Here is a 25,616-nt window from a genome sequence, read left to right as displayed (position 1 = left end):
GTGTGTGACTATTGGCGAGAGTGCCTGGAGGTAGTATCGCTTAGGCATCTTCCCAGACTTCGACGAGCGGCCCCCGGATGATGATCTGATGCTCAGAGGTCCGAGATTGATCGCTCGGCTTGTTATAGTCTTCCGTTGGCAAATGGAGGATTGTCGTGACAGACCGTCGGCCGCTCGGGACCGAGTGAGCTGAGGCCTCCCGACCAAAAGTCGGTAAGATGTCGGACCGCTTAACCTTCAGGGGTTTCAGTGGTGGCGACAGGAAGGACAAGGACGATGGAGTGACACCCCCCCCCTATGGTAGCTCAGCCAAGGAGGGTGTCCGATCGGACGATGAAGCCTCCATAGTTTCCGGAAATGGAGCCGAAGTTGAAGTTCCGACTCGCTCGACCAACTGCGCCGCTGACGTAGCAGAAGGCTCAGCCCTTCGTCTGCCGAGTCAATGGCACGTTAGAGGAGGCCAAGCCCGATGGTTCCTCGACGAGAATAATGTGGCGCTGCCCTGCCGGAGGTTGTGATCCCAGAGTGGATCCTCCGCTCGATGCATGGCTAGTCTCGCCTTCGCCCACCACCACGGGCACCTCTTCGCTTAGGCCGAGCGGATCTTCGTGGGAACCAACCGGTTGCAGACCTCGGCTCGCCAGCTCTTCAGTAGCCGACGCTTCGATCGCGCTATCCGTGAGCTTCGCCTTGCCGGCCATCTACGCTTGAATATGACTTCGGCTGTAGGAGAAAAAAAATCAGATAGCATCAAGGGAAGAGGTAAAGAGGTTTCTTACCTAGGCTGGTCGACAACCGAGTGCAAATCAGACTCAGACCAAAGTGTAGAAGACACCCACAAGCATTAACTTGTGAATGTCATACTTCGGATCAGTCAACATCGCCGCAGTATTCAAGTAGTCTGATCGGCTCTTGTAACTCTTCAGTGGGGGCTGAGACGCCACTTCGAGCTGCTAGTGGGTCGAAAAATCTGGCCACTCGAGGAGACGCATAAAAAAGAAGTACTCTCATCAATGTTTGTTGGAAGTTGGTATTTTGTCAAAAAACACTAAGCCGACTCGGGATTGGAACAGGAAGGTCCCCGGTTCGGATTGCTTTGGATAATAAAAATAATGAAAGGCCCGAGCTAGGGATAAAAGGAATGTCGTGCAGCCGGAACAAGATAACTACGTCGCACAGCAAACGAAAAAAGTTCGGCACAAGTTGGAGAAAGGAAATGCGGAAGTATTTACAGACGGCGAGGATGAAGGGGTGAATGGGGAACCGTAAATTGACTGTAAAATGATCCCTGAACAGACAAATGCATCCGGTCGACGGGATATTTGGTCGATCGGACAAGGAAGGCAGAATGATTTCATGGTCAGGTGGAATTTCAAAGACGTTCTAAGGCCCTCAGCGTCACCCTCATCGAACCTGGACTCCATGGTGGTATACCAGAGCCCGAGGATGAAGGTCGATGGCTGTGAGGAGCTGGTCATCGCAAAAACAAACACAAAATGGAAGAAAGGCGATCAAAAAGATACAAAAGGGTCACAAGAATGTCGTCGGAACAAGGAGAAAGGTCGTAAAAAGATCAAAGATAGGCGGGATAAGGAGAGAGCTTACAGGAGAAGTGTCACCAGAAAAACCGAGATCACCAGAGAGGAAGCGTCGAAGATTGTCGGAGTGTGCGAAGGAAGCAAGGACTTAAGCGTCAGGAACTCGCACGCGAAGTGCAAAGGAAGTGGCGTAATGAGCTTATAAGGATCGAGCTCGGCCGACTGGAGCCATTCGATCTAGGTCGCGAAAACCTAGAATGAGATCTCATCGTTGAATTCAAACCGCCAAACATCGCAATCAATGCCTATCACGTTAGACGTGTGACGGCGATGGTTGTGACACATGGCATGCATGCTACCACGAGTCGACAGTTAATGCAGTCGTGGGAACCTGTTCTACCTTAATGAGAGAGGATTTGTACAATTCCCAAGAAATCAGGATGACATCAGCATAACCCGCGCTCGCCCGAGGCATTCGACGAAAAAATTTTAACAAATGCAAACCTCCGTCAGGTCGATCAGATAGAAGGAGCGCACTTATGCCCGCTCAGCAAACTTCAACAGGTCGATTAATAAGAAATGCCACATCCCATTTGAACTCCATACAGCGACAAATGTCGATCGGAAGGGAATCTGCTCACACAATGATCCAATCAATCAGACTACAACCTCCTTCGACTACACTTGGAGGGAAGGCTTATGATGCGGTGATTAGGCAGAGCCCCACCCTACTACCGCGTGGAGATCAAAGTCAAAATGGTCAACGGATGGGCGACCAGGTGGCCGCTCGGACGAGTTATACGCCAATCGAGGGGTTGAGCACGGACCCATCATCTTGGGCACAAGGAGTAATCAAACCGACGCTCAAGGGACATGTAAAAGCCGAGCCAAGCGTCTATCCTGCTCGGCCCGACGACGGACGACACAGACAAAGGACTTTTAACCGAGCAGCTCTCCCACTCGGCGCGACAGTGGACTTTCAGTCGAGCGATTGTCCCGCTCAACGTGGCAGCAGATAACGCAAGGATATCATAATTCTAACCGAGCGATCATTCCGCTCGACCAAGCAACAGACACAGCAGGATATCTTTCAACATCCTTTTGGAAGCTAACGTTGCTGATAGACGATATGGTCAAACAGAGGATCGTACAGTAGAAGCTTTCACTATCATTTAAGAGATATGCTCGACCCGTTAAGGTACTATGTCAAAGACACTTTACTGACATATCTTTTCAGGAAAAACTTAAGAAAACGTACTCGTTTTAAGAAGCGTGCACGCACACTACAAAAGCCCTATATAAAAAGGGGTCCAGACATCGACGGAAGTATATTTTACACGATTTCTATTGTTACGCTACAGTTCTCGCTGCTTGTTTCTTCTTATTTTATCGGAGACTGACTTGAGCGGCTGAGAATCATCATCAAGGATCCATTCTCTGACTCAACACTGATATTACTTGTGTTGTAAATAGGAGCGAAATCCATCAAAAATTAATAAAAATATCACGTCCCAACATCCGTCTTTTTAACTTTTAGATAGAATCAAATTTATTCAAAAGAAATTTAGATTGGGAACGTTTTCGAACGATGCCTAATTATTACCGCTAGTAAGAACTTTTAGACAAGATTAATCAGAAACCTCCTCGCCCTTCTCGTTAGGGTTCTAGGGTTTAGGGTCCTAAACCTAAACCTTACTAAACCCTTCTCTTCGTTTCTCCGTTAACTGCGCAACCCCAGCGCAGAGCTGGATGTGACGCCACGTCTCATGATTTCCCATCAAAGGCGAAGGCTGGCAAACCAATAACCTGCACTTCTTTTTGAGCTCCGCAGTAGACTAGAGCAGAGTCCCACACATGGCCTTGCCTGCATCATCACCACCACCGCCAACTTATCAAAATGAAAGCTTTCGCGCGCCTCAATCCCACCCCACTGGCCAGTGCACGACAGGTTGATTGAGCCCACCAAAGCGAAAAAGCAAGAAAAAGCTACAGTGAAGTACGGTACCGCATAAGCAGAGCACGGTGCCCCGCTTACCGGAACCACCGCCGGAGGTCCGCAGTCGACGACGGCGACGCTTCGCCTCCGACGCTGTCGTTGCAGGAGGGCGACGCGTTGGATCGCTGCTCCCCGGAGAACCAACCCGCAACGCTCTCGAAGCTCGGGCTCCGCAGGCTCTGCGGGCACCCGTATGGGTCCGGCGCCGGGAAGGACAGTCGCTTCTTGGCAGCGACACCGACGCACCTCTCCGGCGTCCCTGGACGCTGCCTTGGGGCGCTCAGCGACCGCACTCGCGCCTTGGCAGACTCCGTCGCCACCATGTAGTTCGGCACCGCCACGGAATGCTGATGCCGCCGGGGGGTATGAGCGGTGGAGAAGCTCCGCTCCTCGCGACCGGCGCGGGGACTCTCCGAGCGGACCTGCAAAGGGCGCACTTTGGAGGGTGATGGCGTGGCGGGGGATCGGTGGAGGGGGGGAGATGGGTGCCAGGCCGGCGTCTGACGGCGAGGACTAGGGGAGACGGCGTAGGAGAAAGGGCGAGCGGTGTCGATCTCCAACGTCTTGATTGGATCACGGTATTCTGCGGAAGGGCGCCTGCTACTTGGTCTGTTGTCAAAGGAGGACCTTGACGCCATCCAGCGGTCCATCCACCGGACAGGCCCATACTCTCCCGCCGAAGCCGCCTCGCCATCGAAGTCATCCTCCAGTGAGGTGTATAGGTTCCGGTCTGATCTCCGAAGCTTAGGTACAACACGAAGGCACGTCGACGTCAGACACGGACCAGAGGAAAACAGAGGAAGCAGAAGAGAGGATTTGCCTACCTGATGCGAGAAGGCGTATGACAGCGCCCTTTCTCGCTTGAACGCCGCATCCCTTTGGAACCGAAGCATCGCTTGGATTTCTTCCATCGTTCTCGGGCGATCGTCCCAATCTTCAGTGAAGCTACTCCCCTCTCTCGAATTCTGAATCCGTCAAGAAGCAACATAACGAGCAAGAAGAGTTCAAGAGAAAGAGGAAACTAGTAGTTAAAACTTGGGTTACCATGGACGTCCTATCTGCTAGGTGCAGATACTTGGAGTCGCAAAGAGAAGTGTCGCAGCTGAAGGAGGAGGACAATTCCTGAGCCAGCCGCATCCGCTGATCGCGCACCCTTGCCTGGACCCTTACCAGTGCTTGCATGCAGCGCAGCGTAATGTTTGCTTGCTTGCGCACGTTGTGGCCCCTCACTAGCGCTTGCAGCTTCACCAGCCCCTTCAACGCCCGCAGCGCCCTCCTCGCCTTCCACCAAAATCCAAGTTTGAATGATGAAATCAAGAGGAGAAAGGGGGTGATGGCGAGGAGAGACCGAAGAATGCAAGTACCAAGTATCCTCGAAAGGCGGTTTGGATGACGACTGCCGCGCAATGCTCCTTCACGAAGCTAGAGGAAGGCCTGGTGAGCCGCACCACCTCCGCGGCTGCCTTCGCCGTCGCCACTGCCGCCTCCGCCGTCGCCGCCGAAGCGACGGCCAGCGCGATGGCGTGCCTCTGCTCCGTTGAGACCGCCGGCACCACGACCGCGGAACTCACCTGCTGTTGCTGCTCTTGCGTCGAGTACGGCTTGCCGAAGATCCATCGCCCCTTTTCCCTCCTTCGCTGCAGGATACAAAAAGATGTCACCTTTGCGGGAGCTGAACGCGGAGAACAAACAAGACACACACACAGACTCACACACAAAATCTAACCTTGTCTTCGTGGTCGTCTTGGTTAGGGGCTTCACGTTGCCTGGAGCTCTTCTTATCGGAATCCTTAGTCGGAGATCGAAATGCGCGTTTGACGGCCGTGAGCCAAGAGCCGCCACCGCTGCTCTTCTTGCCCATGAAGAAGATGAGTTCCGGCACCTGCAGCTACGCCGATCGACACGAACCGTTACCGAAAGATTCCCAAGACCTAAAGAGGGAGCATGCATCAACAGTGAAGCCAGGGGAGAAATCACCAACTGGTATCACGCGAGCATAATTTTGCAGGGTGGTTCTTTATCGTCGGAGGGAGGGAATAGAAAGAAAAGGAGAGAGAGAGAGAGAGAGAGAGGGGCAGCAGCTAGCGTGACAGTCCTATTGGCTTGGAGGATAGCGACATTGGACTCGGTTCACGAAGTGAGTCAGACCGAGTGAGCTCGAGTACCTTGATTGGACCCACAATTTGAAATACCAAGAGGCCGGACCGGACCTTAGACCTGGATTTGGAATCCTACACTGTTTGAAATCATAACTCGACTTGCTAATTAGAATTCTCCACCTGCTTCACTTGCTCATTGGTTGGGGTAACTTTTGCCATCTCTTTAGTTATTGTGGAGCCCATGAAAGTGCTCTCTCTCCCACCTATCCGTCTCGATGCCCGGACAGAGACAGACCGAAGAACAAACTTGATAGATTAACTTACAAATAAAATAAACGAGCGCGAATGAATTTACTAATTTCTATTTGATTTTCTGTCTATTTATTTTCAACCTTTTTTTTTTTCACCAAACATTGCGCCCACCCAAACAGAGGCACGCCCGGAAATCTTTACAGCGATGGAGGGTAGTTGCCGTTGCCTGTTGCCCCCCGCCCATTCCCTTTTTGTGAAGTTAATTTCCGTCTACTTGTCTAATTAGGGACCATATATACATACCATCATCATCAACAACAACGAGAACAAAGACAACAAGATCGTGGCACGTCCATGTCTCAATTTGTTAATTGATCTGACACTAAACATATTATCGTTAATTATATAATTTCTGCACTACATAAATAAGCTTGATGATCACCCACTGTCTTCCCCAATATTATCGATCGGTCCTTCGCTCTTCAGCTCTTGCTTCTTAATTCATTGATCAGCCGGCCAGAGGTAGCTTGCTAGCTAGCTAGAGATCATGAGCATGATCCAAGTGAACGGGCAGTCTGTGGTGCCGCCGGGCTTTCGCTTCCACCCCACCGAGGAGGAGCTCCTCTCCTACTACCTCCGCAAGAAGGTCTCCTCCCAGGAGATCGACCTCGACGTCATCCGCGACGTCGACCTCAACAAGCTCGAGCCATGGGACATACAAGGTTAATTCCGTTGGTCGATCGATTGCAGTCGGATCAGTTGCGTTGCAGTACTTTTGTGTGATCGTCGATCATGATGTATGATGTAAATGTCTGCAGAGAAGTGTAGGATCGGGTCGTCCACGCCGCAGAGCGACTGGTACTTCTTCAGCCACAAGGACAAGAAGTACCCCACCGGCACGCGGACCAACCGGGCAACCGCCGCCGGCTTCTGGAAAGCCACCGGGCGCGACAAGCTCATCTACTCCGGTGCCCGGCGCCGGATCGGCATGCGCAAGACGCTGGTGTTCTACACAGGCCGCGCCCCCCACGGCCAGAAGTCCGACTGGATCATGCACGAGTACAGGCTCGAGGACCACCCCCAAGACCTCATCCACGTAATCATTAATTCTCATCTAGTGATTTTATTTCACGATTTATATGTGAGTAATTGATTAACAATTTAGATCGGTGGAGCGGAATTGGGAGAAACGACGTCGATCAGTGCCTGTATTAATGATAATAACCAAGAAGAAGGGTGGGTGGTGTGCCGGGTGTTCAAGAAGAAGAACCTCCACCACCACCACCACAGAGTACCCAGCGTCGATGCCGGCGCCAACAACTCTTCCTGTGTTGGCAGCCCCGGCGGCGACGGCGGTGGCGCATTGGATCAGATTCTCGAGTTCATGGGTAGATCGTGCATGAAGAGGGAACGCGGTGGGAGCTGCAAAAGTAAAGGCGCCGTCGACGATCGGCGGCCGAGTGAAATCGCCGGTGGCGGGCTGCTGGAGATGTTCATGAAGCTACCGGCGCTGGAGACCCCGATCATTGACAGTAACCCGTACCGCGTCGCAGTAGATGGATCGTGCAGCATGAGGACGGCGGAAGCGGAGCCGGCCGCCGGCGACTGGGCTTCGTTCGACCGGCTTCTTGCCTCGCAACTCGACGGCGGCGAGGAAGCTTGCTTCTCCTTTGACATCCACTCGCCGGTTGGCAGAATAAGTGTGGAGGAGAATGAGGAAGGTGCGTACCGTCCACGAGAGGATGGCGATCTATGGAGCATGACGAGGACAGCGTCGACGATGTCGATGTCGGACAACATAAGCCGTGATTCCCTGTAGAAGATACGGCCGGTCGGAAACTTATATAACTTTGAAAATTTAACACAGAGCGTGGCAAATTAATTAAAATATAATTACATGAGGATATATAGATGAGTGTGTATTGAGTGAAAATACATGGAATTATTCTAATGATTTATATATACATATGTATTGTTAATTATATGATATGATTTATTATTCTTAATCATATATGAGTGCATCCTTAAAGTTTTGTTGTCTTTCTGCATGGTGTAATTACTAGTTTTCTGGGAGAAGATGGTAATGGAATGCATAAATATAATATAATTATATAAATATACTACCCATTTAGTTAAGTGTTTGATTGACAAATAAACTCAAATTAAAATATATGCATATATTCATCAAATTAATCTGCTTTAGCAGTTAGCACAGTGGTTCCTTCCTCTTCCACAGACTGTGAAAGCTAAAGAAAAAAAGGGAGGCCATTATTTATGAATAGCTATCAAGGTACATATTGCAGATCTTTTTCGAGGCAAATCTCCATGTTCAAGAATGAGAAAAAGTTTTGCCTGTTTGTTGCGAGAAAGTGATCAGTAGGCCACACGTCTTTAAAAAGTTAATAGATTTATTATTTTTGCAGTTGATTTTTTAGAACATGTATTCGTTTCACTCACCAGCTTTATATTTTCTGCAGTTGATTTTATTTCATCAAACGAATTAAGGATTAATTAATAGTACTGCTGTTGTTAATGCATGGCTGGCGTAAAATGATAATTAAAAACAAAGCTTTAAAACTGGGGCTAAAGGACCGTCGGCACAGAGATTCCACGCTTTACTCGTCCCTTCCTTTTTGACTATGTAATTCCGATATGACATCCAATCTCCAAAGTATCATTTATCTTGACCTTGTGTTTGTTCAGTATCACGTAGCTAGGTCGTTATGTTTAGCCTTTTTTCATATATATCATTGTATGATTAGACAAGTTAGAACAAAGGAAAAGACTTACGAACATACATCACAAATTAGGGTTTAAATCCCTCATGCATGCCTTTGGATTAGAAGAGGTCATTAATTGCTAGTGCAACTACAACATTCGTAAGTTCTACGATTCATATGAGCCTCCCTCTCAAATAAGTTTTAACGTTTTGTCTGCTGCTTATATATCGTTAGATAGCATTTCAATATCTCTCAAATTAAAGTAGTAATTTTACACTTAATAATATTGGTGGGATGGTTATGAAGTGTGACATATTATAAATATATTAATATATCGCAGTTGGAAAAACAATGAGATCTTGCGTGGGTTGGGACTAACTTTTAATCAAGTAGTCATTGGATCAAAAAAACAAAAAAGGGTAAAGTTTTTGGTGGCAACTAATATCCTGATCAAAAACTTCCAGTTAAAACAAAAAAGATTTACAGAAGTTAGCTACAAAAGGATAATGCGCACACTAAAATCATATATAATTTTCACTTCATTAGTTTCAAAATCTCTTTGGTAATCATGGAGTTGTTATCCTCTAGCTTTAGGGAGATGAGTAGTCCTTGAGAACTTTTTAGATGTCAAAAGGAGTTGGTGCATCTTTCATTTCTTATAGAGACGGGAGAACCTTCACCAAAAGTGAAAAAAAAACACTAATCTCTTTAATTCCATGATTAAGCGTGATAGCAGAATTAAACTCATTTAAATATCTTAATTTTTAAAAGGTTTAGGTTGGGATATACATGGTCAATTAGGTAATCACCCAGCACTATCATCAGACTTAGGGTTCTGTCAACATGTTTATCATGAAAAGATAATGTATAATATAGAATGATATATGGTGGAGAAAGTCATGCACAACGTGCATTGTCAAAGTCAAAAATGAAATTGAGCTGGATGTCAAAGTCAATCTGAACTTAGGTCTAGTCAATTGAGCTCAAATCACATCAAGTCAAACCTGGGTTTGATCAAATTGAGTTCGAGTTAAGTCGGAACCTTGATAGAAGATCTCAAGTCAATTCCGTTTGAGTCGTATCCAAGTTTGTGTTGGGAAACTAATGCAAGAGGGAATTCAAAGTATTCAGATTTTGCATCTTTTGAATTTTTTTTAATTAGTAATCCATTAATTAAGTTTAATTTATTTTTTTAATTATATTTAATCTTATCTTAAATCTTAGGGAACTAATTCTTGTTAGTTAATTTATCTTAAATCTTAAAGAATAAGTCTAGTTAGTTATTTTTTCGTTTAGATTATTTTGAGTATTTTGAGAAATATATAAACCTATACTTGGATGATATTTAGGACAAGTTAGTTTGATAATGAATCAATTTATTTTGCTTAAGCCACATTACGATTACATATCTTTTTTTTCCGCTCTTGATTTCATAATAGGTCTAAGCCTAGTTTAGGCTATTCCTTTTTTTTCATTACTTCTCTCTTGTTTTCTTGTTAATCCCTCTACAACTTCGCGCCTCAAAATAATATACATATTCTGCTCAGCGTCAAAACTATAATGTGAATGAGAAATTAAATCTAGATCATTGGATCAAGATTGAGAAACCTGGATCGTCGATTTGAAAATGCATAAGTGCCCTTTGGATGGCTTAATCTCAACCATTGATTGACATCTAAATGAAGAGACATTGTATCTCTTGGGAAGGAATGCAATCTAAACAATCCAATTCAAGTTGGATGGTTGAGATCTAATTGTACCAAGAGGTTCTTATACCCTTTCATTTAGTATAAATAAGTGTTAGGGTTGTAAGATTGAAAATATAGTCTCACATTTAAAATACATAGGAAAGATCATGGGTAGAAAGATATCTCCATTGATATAAGGTCTTTTGGGTAGAGCGTAAAAATAAAACCATGAGGGTTTAGACCCAAAGTGGACAATTTCATATCATTATAGAGATATCTTAATTCTTTGGGTCCTAACAATTGATATCAAAGCTCGGACTGTTAGAAATCTAATCGCCAACTGTGCACAAGAGTTATGATATAATCGAGTCACGTGAGTAGAATATTGATCTCGAATAAAAGAAGTGGGGGCTCCCAAATCTGTATCAAGAGGACCAGATGTCAGGCAGAAAGTCATAGTTGCGACTATACAAGGAAGTCCTAATAGGTCGATTGGATCGAGGGGCAGGAAGACCTGGTGGGTCGAGAATCGAACATCAAATGGATAGGCTTTCTGCTTAAGGGGGACCTTATGGTCCTTCGTTTAAGGGAGGAAGTGTTGGGGATGTAAGGTTATAAATATAGTTCCACACTGAAAATACATGGAAAAGATCATAAACTTATAAAAGAAAGATATCTCCATTGGTATGAGATCTTTTGGATAGAGTTCAAAAATAAAATCATGAGGGCTTAGGCTCAAAGTGAACAATATCATACCATTATGGAGATATCTTAATTCTTTTGATCCTAACAATAAGACCCCTTTCTTTCTCATTTCACTCACTCAATTCATTCCAATTCAAAGTAAGCATTGCATTCCATACTTTTATTTGAAGAACTCGAGAAGCTTCTTCAGTTCGGAGGTCTTACGATTTGTAATGCTGCTATTGTAAGATAAAATTGTTATATCTTGGGAGATGATTATCGTATTCTGTGAGCATTGCGTGTAAGACAAATTTGTCTTAAAAAGATAGAGTTTAGCTCTAGTCTTGACTTTGCCAAAACAGTGTTATACTGTCATTCTGTTCATGCTCAGATTGTACTACCACCAGATCCCAATAGTTTGGGTTACCCATGAACTCTGATTTGACTTGACAATTGTTGAAGAGCCAAGAGACATGATTATTGGTGTTGATCACCAAGAGTTCTCTCGATAAGGAAAGGACGAGGCGTGCCTTTGGGAATCAAAGTCATCTTTGGCTCTATACTTTTCTCAACCTATTCTCTAAGGTTTGACTTAAGTGCCAAAGGATGAGCCTTGTTAAGGTTCACTTTAGCCCCCCTTCTAATCTCTTTCTTGAGTCTTTTCAGACCTTTGTTCAAAGAACCTCCTTGTTACTTGGTGTTTTGAAAGCCGACCTAAAGGAAGTTGGTTTATTGAAGCTTGACTTGAAGAAAACTCGACCTAAAGGAAGTCGATCTACTGAAGCTTGACTTTAAGAAAGCTCAACATGAAGGAAGTCGGTCTACTAAAGCTCGACTTTAAGAAAGTCCAACCTAAAGGAAGTCAGTCTATTGAAGTCCGACCTGAAGAAAATCTGATCTAAAGGAAGTCGATCAGCCTGCCGAAGACAAACATGACAAGAAGCAACCTAACTTGTATCCAATCGACAGAAATTAATCGGTCGTAGTAGTTGGTGCAGTTAGCACTATAATCAAACTCAGATTTTGATGCATGAAAAAAGATTATAGTTGGATTTTGTGTGTTCTAATATGTTTACCAAGTGTGCTGGCTGAAAAACTTGCTGAGTCTAGAGAATCAGACATTAGGTTGAAGTTTAGTTAGGTCAGGAATGTTGGTACAATTTTCCCTAGGTCAAAGTTGACCAGGTTGACTAAACTTGAGTTGGCTCAAGCTTGAGTCTTGATGTTTGAGTTTTGATGTTTGACAATATATGGAGATTGCTGGTGTAATTTTTCATCTGGGAGATTGAAGGTCTAAGGTTGACTAGAAGTCAAGTAAGTCAAGGTTGACTGAATACTTGACTAGAAAAGTCCTCACTAGAGATTAGGCAAGGGCAAGACCAATGGGATGGTTGGCAAAAGAAGAAAAACTAAATGGGTCAATATTGACCGGATACTTGGTGTGGAATGTCCCGGTGAGTGAATTCGTGTAGTGGAGAAGTCCTGGTGAGTGAAGCTAGGCAATTGGGAAATCCTAATGAGTGAAGTCAGGTAATGAAAAGTCCTAGTAGGTGAAGCCAGACAATTGGGAAGTCTTAGTGAGTGAAACTAGGTAGTGAGAAAATTCTAGTGAGTGAAACCAGACATTGAAAAATCTAGGTGGGTCAAAGGTTGACTGAACACCTGATGTTTAGAAGTCCAAGTGGGTCCTAGAGGACCACAAATTTGCAAGGTAAAATCTTAACTATGGCTACATATGAGAAAGTCCAAGTAGGTCAAAAGTTGATTGAACACTTGGCAGTCGTAAGTCTAACAGAGAGTTAACATGAAACGAGAAAGTTCCGACGTAGCAAATTTTCGAATGTCATAACTTTTGACTCGGATATTGAATTGAGGTGATCTCGGATGTGAAACAAAGCTCGCTTAGAGATCTACACATTTTACTACTTACCAATCGATTAGGTAATCGATTAGAGGGATTAATCGATCAGGTAATTGATTGATTAACGAAGAATAGTGCAAAAAGTATCTTGATCGATTGGGTAATCAATTGGAAGAGTTTGTAAGCGAACAGTGAGCTTTTGAATCGATTAAGTGATTGATTGAAGCTATCAATCGATCGATTGAGAGCGTTTCTTCATGACGAACAGTGAGTTTCTCAATCGATTAGGTGATCAATTGGGAGGAGAAACTTATAACAGACAGTAAGCTTCTTAATCGATTAGCTGATCGATTGAAGCCACGTAATAAATTGACTAATCGATTGAGAGAAGGAGAAAAGAGTCATTGTGAAGTTTAGATGGCTATATTTGCTCGAATCTGATGTGACAATCGATTGAGGGTAAGACGAATCTGTAGGATCGTTACGCTAGGAGGGGGTGAATAGCGCTCGTGGCTAATTTACTCAATTAAAATCAATCGGAGTAAAAGCAGTAGAAAGACAAAAAGAAAATCAAGCAATGCTAACACGTTTCTTTTACTTGGTTCAGAGCCTATGATAACTCATACTCCAAGGCCCGCATGTGAGAGTGCTTTCGATGGGCAAAGACTAATCAATCGTAAAGAGTACAAATACAGTTTTAAATGATTACAAGTGATTTGAAAACTAAAGAATATCAATAACTTTGTATGATGAAATCTTCAGTAGAATCGTCGTTGGAACTTTCGGGTGTCCTAGAGGCGTTTTCTGAGTAGCTCGAAGAAGCGCAAGTAGTTCGTAATGTTGTTGTGAAGCTCCTGGTCGAAGGTTGCTTAGAGCAAAATTGAAGTTAGAATGAATAATACTCGAGGCAACTTAACTGATTGGAGGCACCTTGAGTAAAGGATTAGAGGCACCTCGGATGGCTAGAGCCACCCTAGAGTAAATAAGCTGCGAGGATAAAAGTTTAGCGCTTGAAGTACCTCGGGTTACTGGAAGTGTCTCAGGTTGGAGGTACCCTTAGACGATTGAAGACGCCTCCAAGAGGATTAACGCTGAACTCTGGGAATTAGATCAGAGTTTATGGAGGTGCCTTGGATGAACTGAGGCATCTCTAATGTATTATAAAAGAAGGTGGTCAAACAACTCTTTCATATCATTTTTGAACAAGCTTCTTCGATCATTCTGTTACACCGTCTCTCTACAGTCTACTACCGCTTTGTTGTAACTCTGCTACATCCAATTGCTACAGTCAAAGCGACACCAACTTCGAGCTACGAACTACATCTACAAGTGTCAATAAAAGTTTATTTTCAATTATTATTGTATCTGCATAGGAAAGTGTAGGTTGTTATACTTTCCTCATTTGTGTATTTGACATGTCTATCTGAAGGTTTTTGGAAGAGATTTTAGTGGATTGTTCAATCAATATTGTCCAAGGGATCATGGATCTTGGAGTAGGAGTCGTTAAAAACTTCAAACTAAGTAAAAACATAAGCGGCTTTTACTTTCTACTATGTTATTGTTAGTTTGTTTTTCCGCTGCGTACTCGAGTTTCCAAAGAGTTTTTAAAAGTGAAAAGAAGAGTTTACAAATAAGATTCATCCCCCTCTCTCATTCATTTTGATCCTATAGTGATTACTTTGACCAAGTCATCCCATCCCTTAATCTCCGGGCAACTATGATAACCTCTTGAGGAGAGCTGAGAAATACATTAATGTGGAAGAAACTCAGCATGTTGGAGCAGTGAGGATGGCCGGCAAGAGGGGTAAATTGCCTGTTAAATAAAAATATCCTTTCTCGATCTTTCAACTCAGATTAGAAACACAATCAAATTAAAGCAGTTGAACAACTAATAAAATAAAAGAGGTAAAAAGTTACTTTATTATAACCTACGTGATTGTTAATCCAAGACAAATAAAAAACAATAGAAAATCTCCTTCTTGAAGGCGGAGAAGCCTCTTACACTCGTTGGACGCTCAGAAATAAACTAGAAAATTAATACAAGAGTTGTTGAATATTTTCTAAGTCTAGAGGTCTTTTTATAACCCCTAGAAAATATTATCTATAGCTTGAATATGCCTTTAAGGTGGTCCAAGGCATCTTCCATTTGATAAATTCTATCTCCTAAAGATAAAATTTTATCCTCAGGTAATGGCTAAGGAAGGCGCATTCATACTGTTCATCGAAGGTGCCTTCCAAGACATGGAAGGCGCCTTCCACAAGGCAAAAGGTAGATCAGCTCCCATAAGCTAATCTCTTCTTATGTGGATGATGCTCCGGCTACCCAGAGTTAAGCTCACTCGAACCCAACTCTGACTTTCTCCTAGAGCAGACTTCCTTCCCGGCTTCTCGTCCCTCCGACGTCGTGTACATCCTTTCCATCCACCGGTGTACTCTTCTGTAGCATCTCGTCCCTCGTACTCTTCCGCAGCATCTCGTCCCTCGAATGCATCGAACTCATCGGCTCCTTTTTTCCGTGCTATCCTTCTCGTTAGCTACGTCTTCCGCCAACTTCTTGTGTTCTTAAGCTCCTACACACTTAGACACAAGGATCAAATACACAAGACCTAACTTAACTTAGTTAACCACATCAAAATTACCACGGGGTACTTACAATCTTTTTCTTTTTGATGTGCATCAACCTAAGTTAAAGTTAGGATTAAATATAAAATAATAACATGATTATGTAAAAAAGTAAGAAAATTTCAATTAGAATAAAATAAGTTGCAATTAGAATAAAATAAATATTTCAAGGTAAGCAAGTTAATAAATTGTAAAATTTGTAGTCCCCCTTAGTTGGTACATTTGTATACTCCCCCTTAATTTGTACATATTTCTCTCTCTTTGATCACATCAAAAAAGAATTTAGGAAAAATAAATTGGTAGAAAAATTTAAAATTTCTTTCTAGGGGTACATTACAGAAATTATCAGTAAGATACTATTTTTCAAAAAAATATTTATAAGTTTTTGTCAAACATAAACAGAGTAATTTATATGAGTATAAAAATTTTCACAAGAAAAAGAATTAGTTTAAATAACAGAATTGATTTATTTTATTAGAATAACTAAATTTCAAAAATAAATCTTAAAAATATTTTTCAACTCTGAAAATTCTTCTAAAATTTTATGGATATGAAAAATAGATGGTTGAATACTAGAAAAATTAAAGTTTCTTAATTTCTATTTTCTTAAATTTTTAATATTAAAAATTAACTTTTATGAAAATAATTCATAATAATTCAGATAAAATTCAAAAAATATCAAAAAAATTTTTGATGATAAAAAAATATTATGTTTTATCATAGAAAAATAAAATTTTTGAAAAATAAGTCTATAGAATATTTTTAATTTTCAAAATATCATTTTTGTTTAAAAAAATCATAGAAAATACTTTAACAGAAAAATTTTAAATATATATATTTTTTTATGATTAATTCATCATATAGCATAGAAAAAAAAATTCCAACTTGAAAAAATGAACAGTAGGCATTTAAATAATTTGTTTAAACAATGTATAAGATAAAACACATTAAAATTCAAAACATGCCTAAGATTAACTTTAAATTATACTTGCCATGATTTAGGAATCCAATATAAATTATTTCCTACAGGATTAATCAGAAATTTTGGTGGAACATAATTTTTAAGAATTTTCCTAATTTGACTCCTATGATTCCTGATATATCAGTTTAACTATTTGTAATTTCTAAAATTTAAATTTTGTATAGATTCCAAAGTTAAATATGCATAGTCATTTTTCAAGGATCATATTTATTCCTTTAATTTATTATTTTCATTTTTGAGTTTATTAAACAATGCTAGTGCTTGCATTAGCTAATTTTCTTTTCAAATTCATATTTTCCTTGAATTATTATTTTTAAATTTTAGTTTACATAAAATTGGAAACGAAACTTGGATATTGTCTAAACTGTTAAAGGTTACAAGTTCGTACTTTTTAAGATTTGTTCAAACCTGCCTAATAGCGATTCTAATGAAGAGGAGATTGAGTATCATAAGAAACGGGCCAAGGCAGATGAGATGGCGCGGTGTTACATTTTGGCTTCTATGTCAAATGTGTTGCAACATCAACATCAGGTCATGCCTACTGCTTATGACATGATGCGCAATCTCAAGAAACTTTTCGGACACCAGAATCAGGCTGCTAGGCATGAGGCTATGAGAAACTTGATGACGACCACCATGACTGAGGGGACACCCGTAAGAGATCATATCCTCAAAATGATGGCTCTTTTGAATGAGATGGAAGTTCTTGGAGCAGAAATCGATGGGGAAACCCAAGTCGATATCATTCTCCAAACACTGCCTAAAAGTTTTGAGTAGTTCCGCCTGAACTACAACATGAACAAAAAGGTTTATTCGTTGGCGGAACTTTTGACAGAACTTCAAGCAGCAGAAGGGCTATTTCGTCAAAGTTCTCAAATTCACATTGTTGAAAATGTTTTTACTTCTAAGCCGAAAGACATAAAGAAGAAAAAGAAACAAGTTGGTTCAGCAAAAAAAGTGAATCAATCTCTAGGGACTGAGTCGCATGTAGGTGTGAAGAAGTCGAAGGGCAAGTGTTTCACATGCAAGCAGTCTGGACATTGGAAAGTGGACTGTCCTCGCAGAAAGGAGAACAATAAAGGTATATCTTATTCTCTAGTGGTTGAAACATGTTTAGTGGTGTTATTTACTAGTACCTGGTGTGTAGATATGGGAGCCACTGATCATGTCTACAATTCATTGCAAGGGTTCCAGAAAACTCGACGTCTACATGGAGGAGAGATTACCGTCTACATGCAGGGGTTTCTCCTCTAGGTCCCTGTTGTAGCCTCTATGCATAAAGTCTCACATCCACCCAAGTCATCCTTATGGTCGGCCACATCCTTGCTTGGTGCCCAAGCAAGGGGTTGGCCACCCCTTGCTTGGTGCCCAAGTAAGGGGCCGGTCAAGATGGGTTTAAAAGTGGTTTTTTAATTTTTTTTTAAATCTTTCTTTTTGTAGTCATCTACAATGTTTTAAAGGAGAGATTTAAATTTTAAAAATTTTTCTTTTTTTGAAGTCATTCGCATGGTTTTAAAAGACAGTTTTAAATTTAAAAAATCTTTCCTTTTATAACCATCTACAATGGTTTAAAAGAGAGATTTTATTTTTGTTAAAATTTTCCTTTTTTGTAACCATGATTTAAAAGAGAGATTTTAATTTTAAAAATCTTTTCTTTTTTAGCCATCTACAATGTTTAAAAGAGGAATTTTTTATTTTAAAACTTTTCTTTTGTAGCCATCCACAATAGGAAATTTAAAAGAGATATTTTAATTGTTGTTAAAATATTTCCTTTTTAACTATTACTAAGGATTATAAAAGAGGATAGATGGTGCCTTAGAAATAATAATCATCTACACAATTTATATTCCTCTTCTATTCTTCTTGTGGTCGGCCCTCTCATATTCTTATTCTCCCCTTGCTTTCTCACCTAAGGTCGGCGACATCAAGAGGCTTCAACCATCTTATGGCCGGCGAGTTGCAAGGAAGAAAGAAGAACAAGAGGTGGTGTTCCTAGTTTTGATCTATTGGTGACCGAAAGTCTTGGAAGAAAGAAGGACTTGGGTGTTTTTTGCGTCTTGGTAGATCGTCGCCCACACGACGTTCAAGAGGAGGAGAAAAATACAACAAAAGATCAAGAGGTTTTTAAGGTACAAAGAAAGATATAACTAATTAATTGTTTCTGCTGTATACTAGTTTATTTTTTCTTTATATGGATTATGAAATACCAACACAAGAGGCTAACGATTTTGTGCTTTGATTGAAGTCTCTGTAGTTTAACCTAGGGTTTACTGTAAGGAGTTTAAATATTCAATTTTTTTGAAATGCTTTGACTAAGAAGTAGTAGATGATTCCATACCCAAGAAGGCCGAGTGTCTCGCCAACAACTTGGAAGTCAATATTTAAAATAGATATTTAATCAACTTCTGTAATATGATTTAACTTCTGATGAACACATGAGTTTAACTTGGATTAATAATATTAAGTTTTGTTTACAATCAAACTTTAACTTCTGAAAAGTATATGACTTGGTAGGAAAAATTCTGTACTTATATAAATTTTTGTAAAAGAAAATAGAATAAAATTTCGAGTAACGCCAATAAATCTATTGAAGCCCAACTTGAAGAATGCTTGACAAGAGGCAACCTCACTTCTCACTTGTATTCGAACGACCAAAATTAATCTGTCTGTCGTCATTTTTGACCGAGTCATTCCATCCCTTCCCTTAATATTGGACCAGATCATTAACTGGATGAAAGACACTTAATTGTGGTTTCATCCAAATAGTTAAAAATTTACATCGTATAATTTATTTATTTTTATCTCATGATGGTTAATTGTTCGCAATAGAAACTCCATTAAATGCATAGTTTACAAACCTCCAAAGTTGGGCCCTGGCTTTTCCAACTGAGCCTCCAAATAAATTGTACAGAGTTGGAGCCTCTTTCTTCAAGTAGCATAAGAGGAGGCCGGATCCTCAAGGATGGTGCGCTTATATGTATTAGTAAAATTAATAATCCTCATCGATTGTATAAGTAGGGGCCATTAATTTTCACTAATATAGATAAAGGGATCATTCTCTAGTCCATAAAAATAATCAGAAGATCTAAGTTGGAATATGAGGAATATCATTGAGATCTCATATAATGAAAATCATAAAAAAAATACAAAAAAAAATAAGAGATGAAATAAAATTTCTCTACTCAAAATAAGTTTTTCTTTATTATCATATTTTTAAGAGGGATGGAGTACATTTGGCGAATTGGAATAACAAATGACGCGTTGAATATTTATAGAAACAATCAAACAAAGAGATAGGATCCTTTGGATAGTAAAATATGATTTAAAAGATAGATCATGAAAATATATTTATTGATTTATATGGATCCTATCTATTTAACATATATAAATTAATGAATTAATGAATTAGTATAGTGGTCTATTATGGCGTATGTTAAAGATAGTGGCGATAAATAATTGTAGCGGCTTGATGCAGTGGGCCCGCCAGTTCCCAAAACGAACCGATCCGGCGAGCGAACCGGCCACTTCGAGCTATGTTTCACAATGATCCAGAGACTTAAATGCCCCTCCCGTCCCTTACTCGCGGCCCCTCTCCGTGATTCGCCTCAATCTCGGTCACTGAGCGTATTGTTATCGATCGCCGCCGCCCGCCGGCCACTGCGGCCACGTCCCTCTGGAGGAAATTAGAATATGAAGAAGGATACAGAGGTGGTGCGGGTGGGGAAGTATGAGATCGGGCGGATGCTCGGCGAGGGCAACTTCGCCAAGGTCAAGCTCGCCCGCCACGTCGATTCCGGCCGCTGCTTCGCCGTCAAGATCCTCGAGCGCAAGCGCGTCCTCGATCTCCGAACCCACGACCAGGTTAGAATCGCGATATGTAATTCGTTTAATGTTCTTACCGATTTGGGCAACTGGGCGATGCTTGATTTGGACGTTGTTGCTTATGTTTCGAGGGCTGCAGATTAAGAGGGAGATTGCGACGCTGAAGCTGCTCAGGCATCCAAATGTTGTCAGATTGTTTGAGGTTTTTCGTTTCTCCTCCACTCTGTTTTCTTGGTTATGTTTTGCGATGGTTTTGTGTTTTGGAATATTCTAGATAATTTTTCCGACCGCGTCAGATGAGACCACGAATTTTCTCTTCTACATTTACTGGATTTTCCCATTTTTCTTCTTCCTTCTTTCTGTCTTCCATTTTGAAATAGTCAGTTACGGCAAGCTTCCGTTGCGAGTTAAGTCACGAGCCACATGACCCGATGACCGCGACAACATCGAGCACGGCTTGACTTGTGGTTTTTGCTGTTAGTTCATGATTTTGTGGTTTACCTTGAACGAGAAATATCTTGTGGTATTGCTTCTCCGTTGATGACGGATGTTGAGAACGGGACCAACGTGGATCACTCTAGGAGAAAGGAGGTTTGTTTGAGAGATGGAATCATGATGGAATGGACGACTTGCCTTGGTCTTTAGACCTTATCACTTTCTCTTTCTTGCGTCTCTTGGTCCACCACGAAACAATTATCCATTTAGCTTCGTCGAGTTGAAATTTTATTGCACTCTGATGGCAATATTATTATTTTTTAAAAAATCAAGATCTCCCCCCTTCCACCCCAAGAAGAATAATTAGGAAAATTGCCAAAGTCTACTTTTTTTAATGCAGTTGGGAACTACGAGAGTGCTTTTATATCTACTTGCATCAATTTTAAAAATTAAATAAATAAAATAATAAAAATATTGATACTGAATAACAAAATTTGATATAGAATATTTGCATGGTCTCTCCTTCCCCCCTTCCACCATGAGGTGGTCAAATCTCGGCTAGTAGCTAGGTGCTTGGCAAGTAGATACCCATGATTTATCTCTACTATGTTGGTTTGGGGACGGGCTGACGGAGGCGCTGGGACGAGCGAATCGCCTTTTGCCACCCTGGTTTTCCATCCAAGTAAACCAAGCCTTAAGTTCTCATGTCTTTATTTTGCTATCTCTTCTGTATAATCACTAAGTGCTGGCCTTTTGACCCACCATTTTAATTAATAATAATCTGAAGAACTAACTAGTCTACCTTATTTATGATTTGCATTGTCTGCAGGTCCTGGCAAGCAAGACAAAGATTTACATGGTTCTTGAATATGAAACTGGCGGTGAGCTTTTTGATAGAATTGTAAGTAGGATTGTTATGATCTCCATTAATGCAATCTATTTAGCAAGAAATTCACGTACTAATCATCTGTAAATAATTTGTCATTCATATCAAGTTGTTTCCTGCATAACTAACTGACCACTTGATTTCTTCGGTATAAGGAATCCAAAGGAAGGCTTCCAGAACCTGAAGGGCGCAAACTTTTTCAGCAACTCATTGATGCTGTCAGCTATTGCCATGAGAAAGGTGTATTCCACAGAGACTTAAAGGTAATCAAACAAATACAGAATTTTTTATATTTTAGAACAAGATATAGAATTTGATTAAATAGGACTTCTCCATTCTCTTCCATGCTTTGCATACAGCCAGAAAATGTGCTTCTTGACACACAAGGAAACATTAAAATATCTGACTTTGGCTTAAGTGCTCTACCTCAACAATTTGGGGTAAGTGCTCCATACAATACTGCCAAATAGACATCTTGTTCATAATGTTATTTACGTTTATTGGTAGCAATGTTCATTACTCTTTCTTACTTTTCCATTTTGTAATTACTTTGGCCAGCATGATGGCTTATTGCACACAACCTGTGGAAGTCCAAACTATGTTGCCCCTGAGGTAAAAATTGATCTAATTGTATCTGAAATCCTACTAAGGTTTTGTATGTTTTATATTTGTCTATAAAAGAAAAGTTCATTGTAACTATGTTCCTTCCACGAGCTTAAGGTTATTGCCAACAAAGGATATGATGGTGCAACGGCAGACATTTGGTCTTGTGGTGTAATATTGTATGTCATTCTTACTGGATGCCTTCCGTTTGATGATACAAACCTTGCTGTTCTTTATCAAAAAGTGAGTAGTTGATCTTTTCATAACTAGTCTCAGCATATAGAAATTATATGCCTAATTAATTCCTTTTTTACATTGGCTAGATATCAAAGGGTGATGTCCAGATTCCTAAATGGCTATCTTCGGGAGCCCGCAATATGATAAGGAGAATTCTCGATCCAAATCCTCAAACCAGGATAAATATGACTCAAATCAAAGAAGATAAATGGTTCAAGCAAGACTATACTCCCGTTGAACCTGAAGAGGATGAGGAAGACATTGACTCTGATGTTGAATCTTTCTCAATCAGAGAGGTAGATGAATTTCTGAAACTTAAATTAATCACCACGCATTATTTTGTGTTGAAAGGTAACAATTTGAATGTTTGGTCAAGGTTCCTGAAGCAGACAAACTTGGAGATGCATGCCATCATATCAATGCTTTTGAGCTAATTGGAATGTCATCTTGCCTTGACCTCTCTGGGTTCTTTGAGGAAGAGGTGAACTCCCTGTTTATCAACTCTCTAAAAATTTGAGTTTCAACCCTCAAGTTCTGATATATAAAGCTTTAGAGAGGCTACTAATGATTTAGAATGAGCTGATAACCTAATTTTATTGACTTTAGGATGCCTCCAGTAGAAAGATCAGATTCACCTCAAACTGTCAACCAGAAGAATTGCTAAATAAAATTGAGGACATTGTCACGTCAATGGGACTTCAAGTACAGAGAGGACATGGAAAGGTTAGCCTCCCTTTTCTTCTAAATAAATGAATGTCTGATAAGAAACCTTTTTTTGGTCTAAAAAAATGAATGGTAAACAAATGACAATTAAAACCTAGATATTGTCTTTACAGTTGAAGGTGATGCAAAACTGTGAGATTAAAACGAGTGTCAAGTCACTTTCAGCTGTTACTGAGGTATTTTTTGAAGCTATTTTCCAACTTTTTTTTTGATGTAAAGAGAATACATGAAGAACCGGGTTGAACATTATGAGCTGCCTCTAAATCCAATTCGAGACCTTTTCTTGTTAATTCATTCCCTTAAAAGTGATCAATGATTGAAATTCAGGATCCACAAATCTTTTCAAATTTACAAACACTTTACATGTCCGTCTTTCAATTACAAAATTCTCACCCTCATTCCTGAAACATATATAGGTGTTTGAACTTGGTCCATCACTATACGTTGTTGAACTAAGAAAAACTCATGGAGATTCTTCCATGTATCGGCAGGTATTATCCTCTTCAAATTTCAAGTAATTTTTCCGATGAAATTGAAATGATGCAAGATGTTAGACTACTATCCCTGCTAAATTTAGTAATGAAACTAGTCAGTCATTATCTTAAGAGTTAAAAAATGTCCATCCTTGCAGCTTTGGGCAAAGCTTTCAGATAGCTTGGGTGTTAGCAAAAGCCAAGAGGTTTTGGCAAACCAGTCATTGATGCCAGAGCTTAAAGGATTAGAAGGAGAGAGTGCTGTGGCTGCCTGAATACATATGTACCGGCTCAAGTAAGAGTTGAATAGACTACGAATATGAAAGCTAATTATGCCTTTAAACTTACAATGAAAGCTTTGCAAAACACATGCACACTACAGTTGCATGCAGTAAATGGTTGCTCTTTGAGCATCACTATTAAGTTAGTTCCAAATTAATTAAAGTTCAGAATTAGCTACCAGAGCAGCTAAAATTTTTTCATACATGGAAGAAAAAAATGATGGAACAGTCAGACAATGAGGTCATCGAGCGGTGGGGGTTTCACGAGGCACCCAATAGAAAGGGAATACCAGAAAAATAATTTCATCATGAACATTTAGTTTGTCAGTACTCAAACAGGGATCTACAAAATTATTTTTCCTTTATTGTTTTTGCAAAAACTAAGGCTTTGTTTTCGTTTATGATTTTTTTCTTTCAAAAAACTTCAAAATTGATTGATAGCAAACATTTATCCTCTTGTGTCAGGCCAATGCTGAGCTTCTAGCCAAGACGGCGGCTGGATCCAACGGTCGGGCAATCGCTGGGCTTCTAAGTTCTGACAAAAAAATATGGATGTGTGTTATTGAAGAGATCTGAAATCTATATCCGTTAATGCAGTAACAATATCCATGATTTATAATTTTATTTGTAGATTTTACTGCATCTATATAGGTTCAAATAAACTTGTAAGCATCACGTAAAGTGATAAACCTTTAAGACATCTCTAGCGACTTTATTCTATTACCATTTCGTGCACTTTGTCAACAACATTTTGAGGTTAAATGGACATCATCGACGATTATCTTTAAATTTCCATCCTAAATCATCAATCTAATATAGGTTCAAGTAAAAAAAAAAATACTGAAATGTGATGCTCGGGCGATGGTGTAGTGGTAGAGTGTCTATATAATCTTCTAAAAAAGTACTGAAATGTGATGCCTCCTGCTATGTTGTTGCAGTACAGCGTCTATAAAATTTTCCAAGTGTCCACGATTTGATTTTTAGCTACGGTGTATCATAGAATATTTTGTAAATTTGAGACACTGAGTCTGTCTGTTGTAATCATTTTCGGATTTACTCAATGACTAATGAAAAATTTTCATAGGACTGAGTCGATTATTCCCAAAATTAGTTAGACTGAAGGGTTGGGTACCTAATAATAGTTAAAAAATAAATAAATAAATAAAGTACTAAAATATGACTCCATGAAGGCACCGTGCAATAAAAAGAGATAGGAGGGATTCTCATATAACATGATGAAAAGAGACAAGAGGGATTCCCATACAACAAGGGTTCGATTATCTCCCAAGGTATGTTCGAAGTGCTAGAATCACTCATGATCAAGGTTCTAAAATTCGCTAGGTGCTAGTCGGGCGGCGGACCAGCGCCTAGCGCCTAGGCCGCCTGGGGACTAGGCGGCGCTAGGCGGATTCCTCGGTATTCCTTGTTTCATGTGGACTGTGGATAATGTCATATACAAATTTAAATGTTGTCTTAAACAATTTCATAGCAATGGAGATCTAACTATGTATGCTGAAATAAATACATACTTTCCAATACCAAAAAATGAAAAACTATAAAAGAAAATTAATAGTTTTGTGCAAAGGAAATATACTAGACTCAGTAAATATAAGTTAAAAAAACAATTAAACAATAGAACATGCAGTAAGTTATCATAATCATATAGCAAACAGTAGAACATTGAAAAATAGTAGCAATAGTTCAATTCAAGATT

At 40.5% G+C, this 25,616-nt stretch overlaps 3 protein-coding genes across 4 annotated transcripts; 2 read left to right on the top strand and 1 right to left on the bottom strand.

Annotated features, from left to right (window-relative positions):
* Positions 1-3,086: 3,086 nt before the first annotated feature.
* On the bottom strand, positions 3,087-5,616 carry LOC122037966 (protein IQ-DOMAIN 17-like). Of its 2 annotated transcripts, none has more exons than XM_042597471.1 (5): positions 5,261-5,616; positions 4,899-5,166; positions 4,579-4,815; positions 4,359-4,499; positions 3,087-4,277 (listed from the first exon to the last, which is right to left on the bottom strand). In XM_042597471.1, the coding sequence occupies exons 1-5, from the start codon at positions 5,482-5,484 to the stop codon at positions 3,570-3,572; spliced, it is 1,578 nt and encodes a 525-aa protein (XP_042453405.1). In that variant the 5' UTR covers positions 5,485-5,616; the 3' UTR covers positions 3,087-3,569. The 2 variants fall into 2 exon arrangements, with proteins under 2 accessions (XP_042453405.1, XP_042453406.1); XM_042597472.1 differs by having other exon boundaries at positions 4,899-5,171; positions 5,261-5,597.
* Positions 5,617-6,357: 741 nt separating this feature from the next.
* Positions 6,358-7,819, top strand: LOC122011108 (NAC domain-containing protein 43-like). The gene is made up of 3 exons (XM_042567541.1): positions 6,358-6,607; positions 6,704-6,981; positions 7,051-7,819. The coding sequence occupies exons 1-3, from the start codon at positions 6,433-6,435 to the stop codon at positions 7,702-7,704; spliced, it is 1,107 nt and encodes a 368-aa protein (XP_042423475.1). The 5' UTR covers positions 6,358-6,432; the 3' UTR covers positions 7,705-7,819.
* Positions 7,820-20,009: 12,190 nt separating this feature from the next.
* On the top strand, positions 20,010-24,625 carry LOC122037965 (CBL-interacting protein kinase 1-like). The gene is made up of 14 exons (XM_042597470.1): positions 20,010-20,303; positions 20,404-20,466; positions 21,529-21,600; positions 21,741-21,848; positions 21,945-22,025; positions 22,144-22,197; positions 22,306-22,431; positions 22,512-22,721; positions 22,802-22,906; positions 23,032-23,148; positions 23,262-23,324; positions 23,565-23,639; positions 23,780-23,916; positions 24,368-24,625. Exons 1-13 carry the CDS (start codon positions 20,133-20,135, stop codon positions 23,894-23,896), a joined length of 1,362 nt encoding a protein of 453 aa, XP_042453404.1. The 5' UTR covers positions 20,010-20,132; the 3' UTR covers positions 23,897-23,916; positions 24,368-24,625.
* Positions 24,626-25,616: the final 991 nt, after the last annotated feature.

The sequence above is a fragment of the Zingiber officinale genome, chromosome 1A (assembly GCF_018446385.1).
Source record: "Zingiber officinale cultivar Zhangliang chromosome 1A, Zo_v1.1, whole genome shotgun sequence".
Classification (NCBI taxonomy): Eukaryota; Viridiplantae; Streptophyta; class Magnoliopsida; order Zingiberales; family Zingiberaceae; genus Zingiber; species Zingiber officinale.
The sequence above is the reverse complement of the archived record's forward strand: the minus strand, read 5'-3'. Positions and strand labels throughout refer to the sequence as shown.

What these genes read in the sequence shown, in the direction of transcription:
- LOC122037966 (XM_042597471.1), bottom strand. Translation starts at nt 5,484, where the DNA reads ATGCATGCTCCCTCTTTAGGTCTTGGGAATCTTTCGGTAACGGTTCGT. An exon ending in AAGACGACCACGAAGACAAG is followed by an intron (nt 5,167 to 5,260) that starts GTTAGATTTTGT and finishes CCTGCAGCGAAG; the next exon opens with GAGGGAAAAGGGGCGATGGA. An exon ending in TAGCAGATAGGACGTCCATG is followed by an intron (nt 4,500 to 4,578) that starts GTAACCCAAGTT and finishes TGACGGATTCAG; the next exon opens with AATTCGAGAGAGGGGAGTAG.
- LOC122011108 (XM_042567541.1), top strand. Translation starts at nt 6,433, where the DNA reads ATGAGCATGATCCAAGTGAACGGGCAGTCTGTGGTGCCGCCGGGCTTT. An exon ending in CGAGCCATGGGACATACAAG is followed by an intron (nt 6,608 to 6,703) that starts GTTAATTCCGTT and finishes AAATGTCTGCAG; the next exon opens with AGAAGTGTAGGATCGGGTCG. An exon ending in ACCCCCAAGACCTCATCCAC is followed by an intron (nt 6,982 to 7,050) that starts GTAATCATTAAT and finishes TTAACAATTTAG; the next exon opens with ATCGGTGGAGCGGAATTGGG.
- LOC122037965 (XM_042597470.1), top strand. Translation starts at nt 20,133, where the DNA reads ATGAAGAAGGATACAGAGGTGGTGCGGGTGGGGAAGTATGAGATCGGG. An exon ending in CAAACTATGTTGCCCCTGAG is followed by an intron (nt 22,198 to 22,305) that starts GTAAAAATTGAT and finishes CACGAGCTTAAG; the next exon opens with GTTATTGCCAACAAAGGATA. An exon ending in CTGGGTTCTTTGAGGAAGAG is followed by an intron (nt 22,907 to 23,031) that starts GTGAACTCCCTG and finishes TATTGACTTTAG; the next exon opens with GATGCCTCCAGTAGAAAGAT.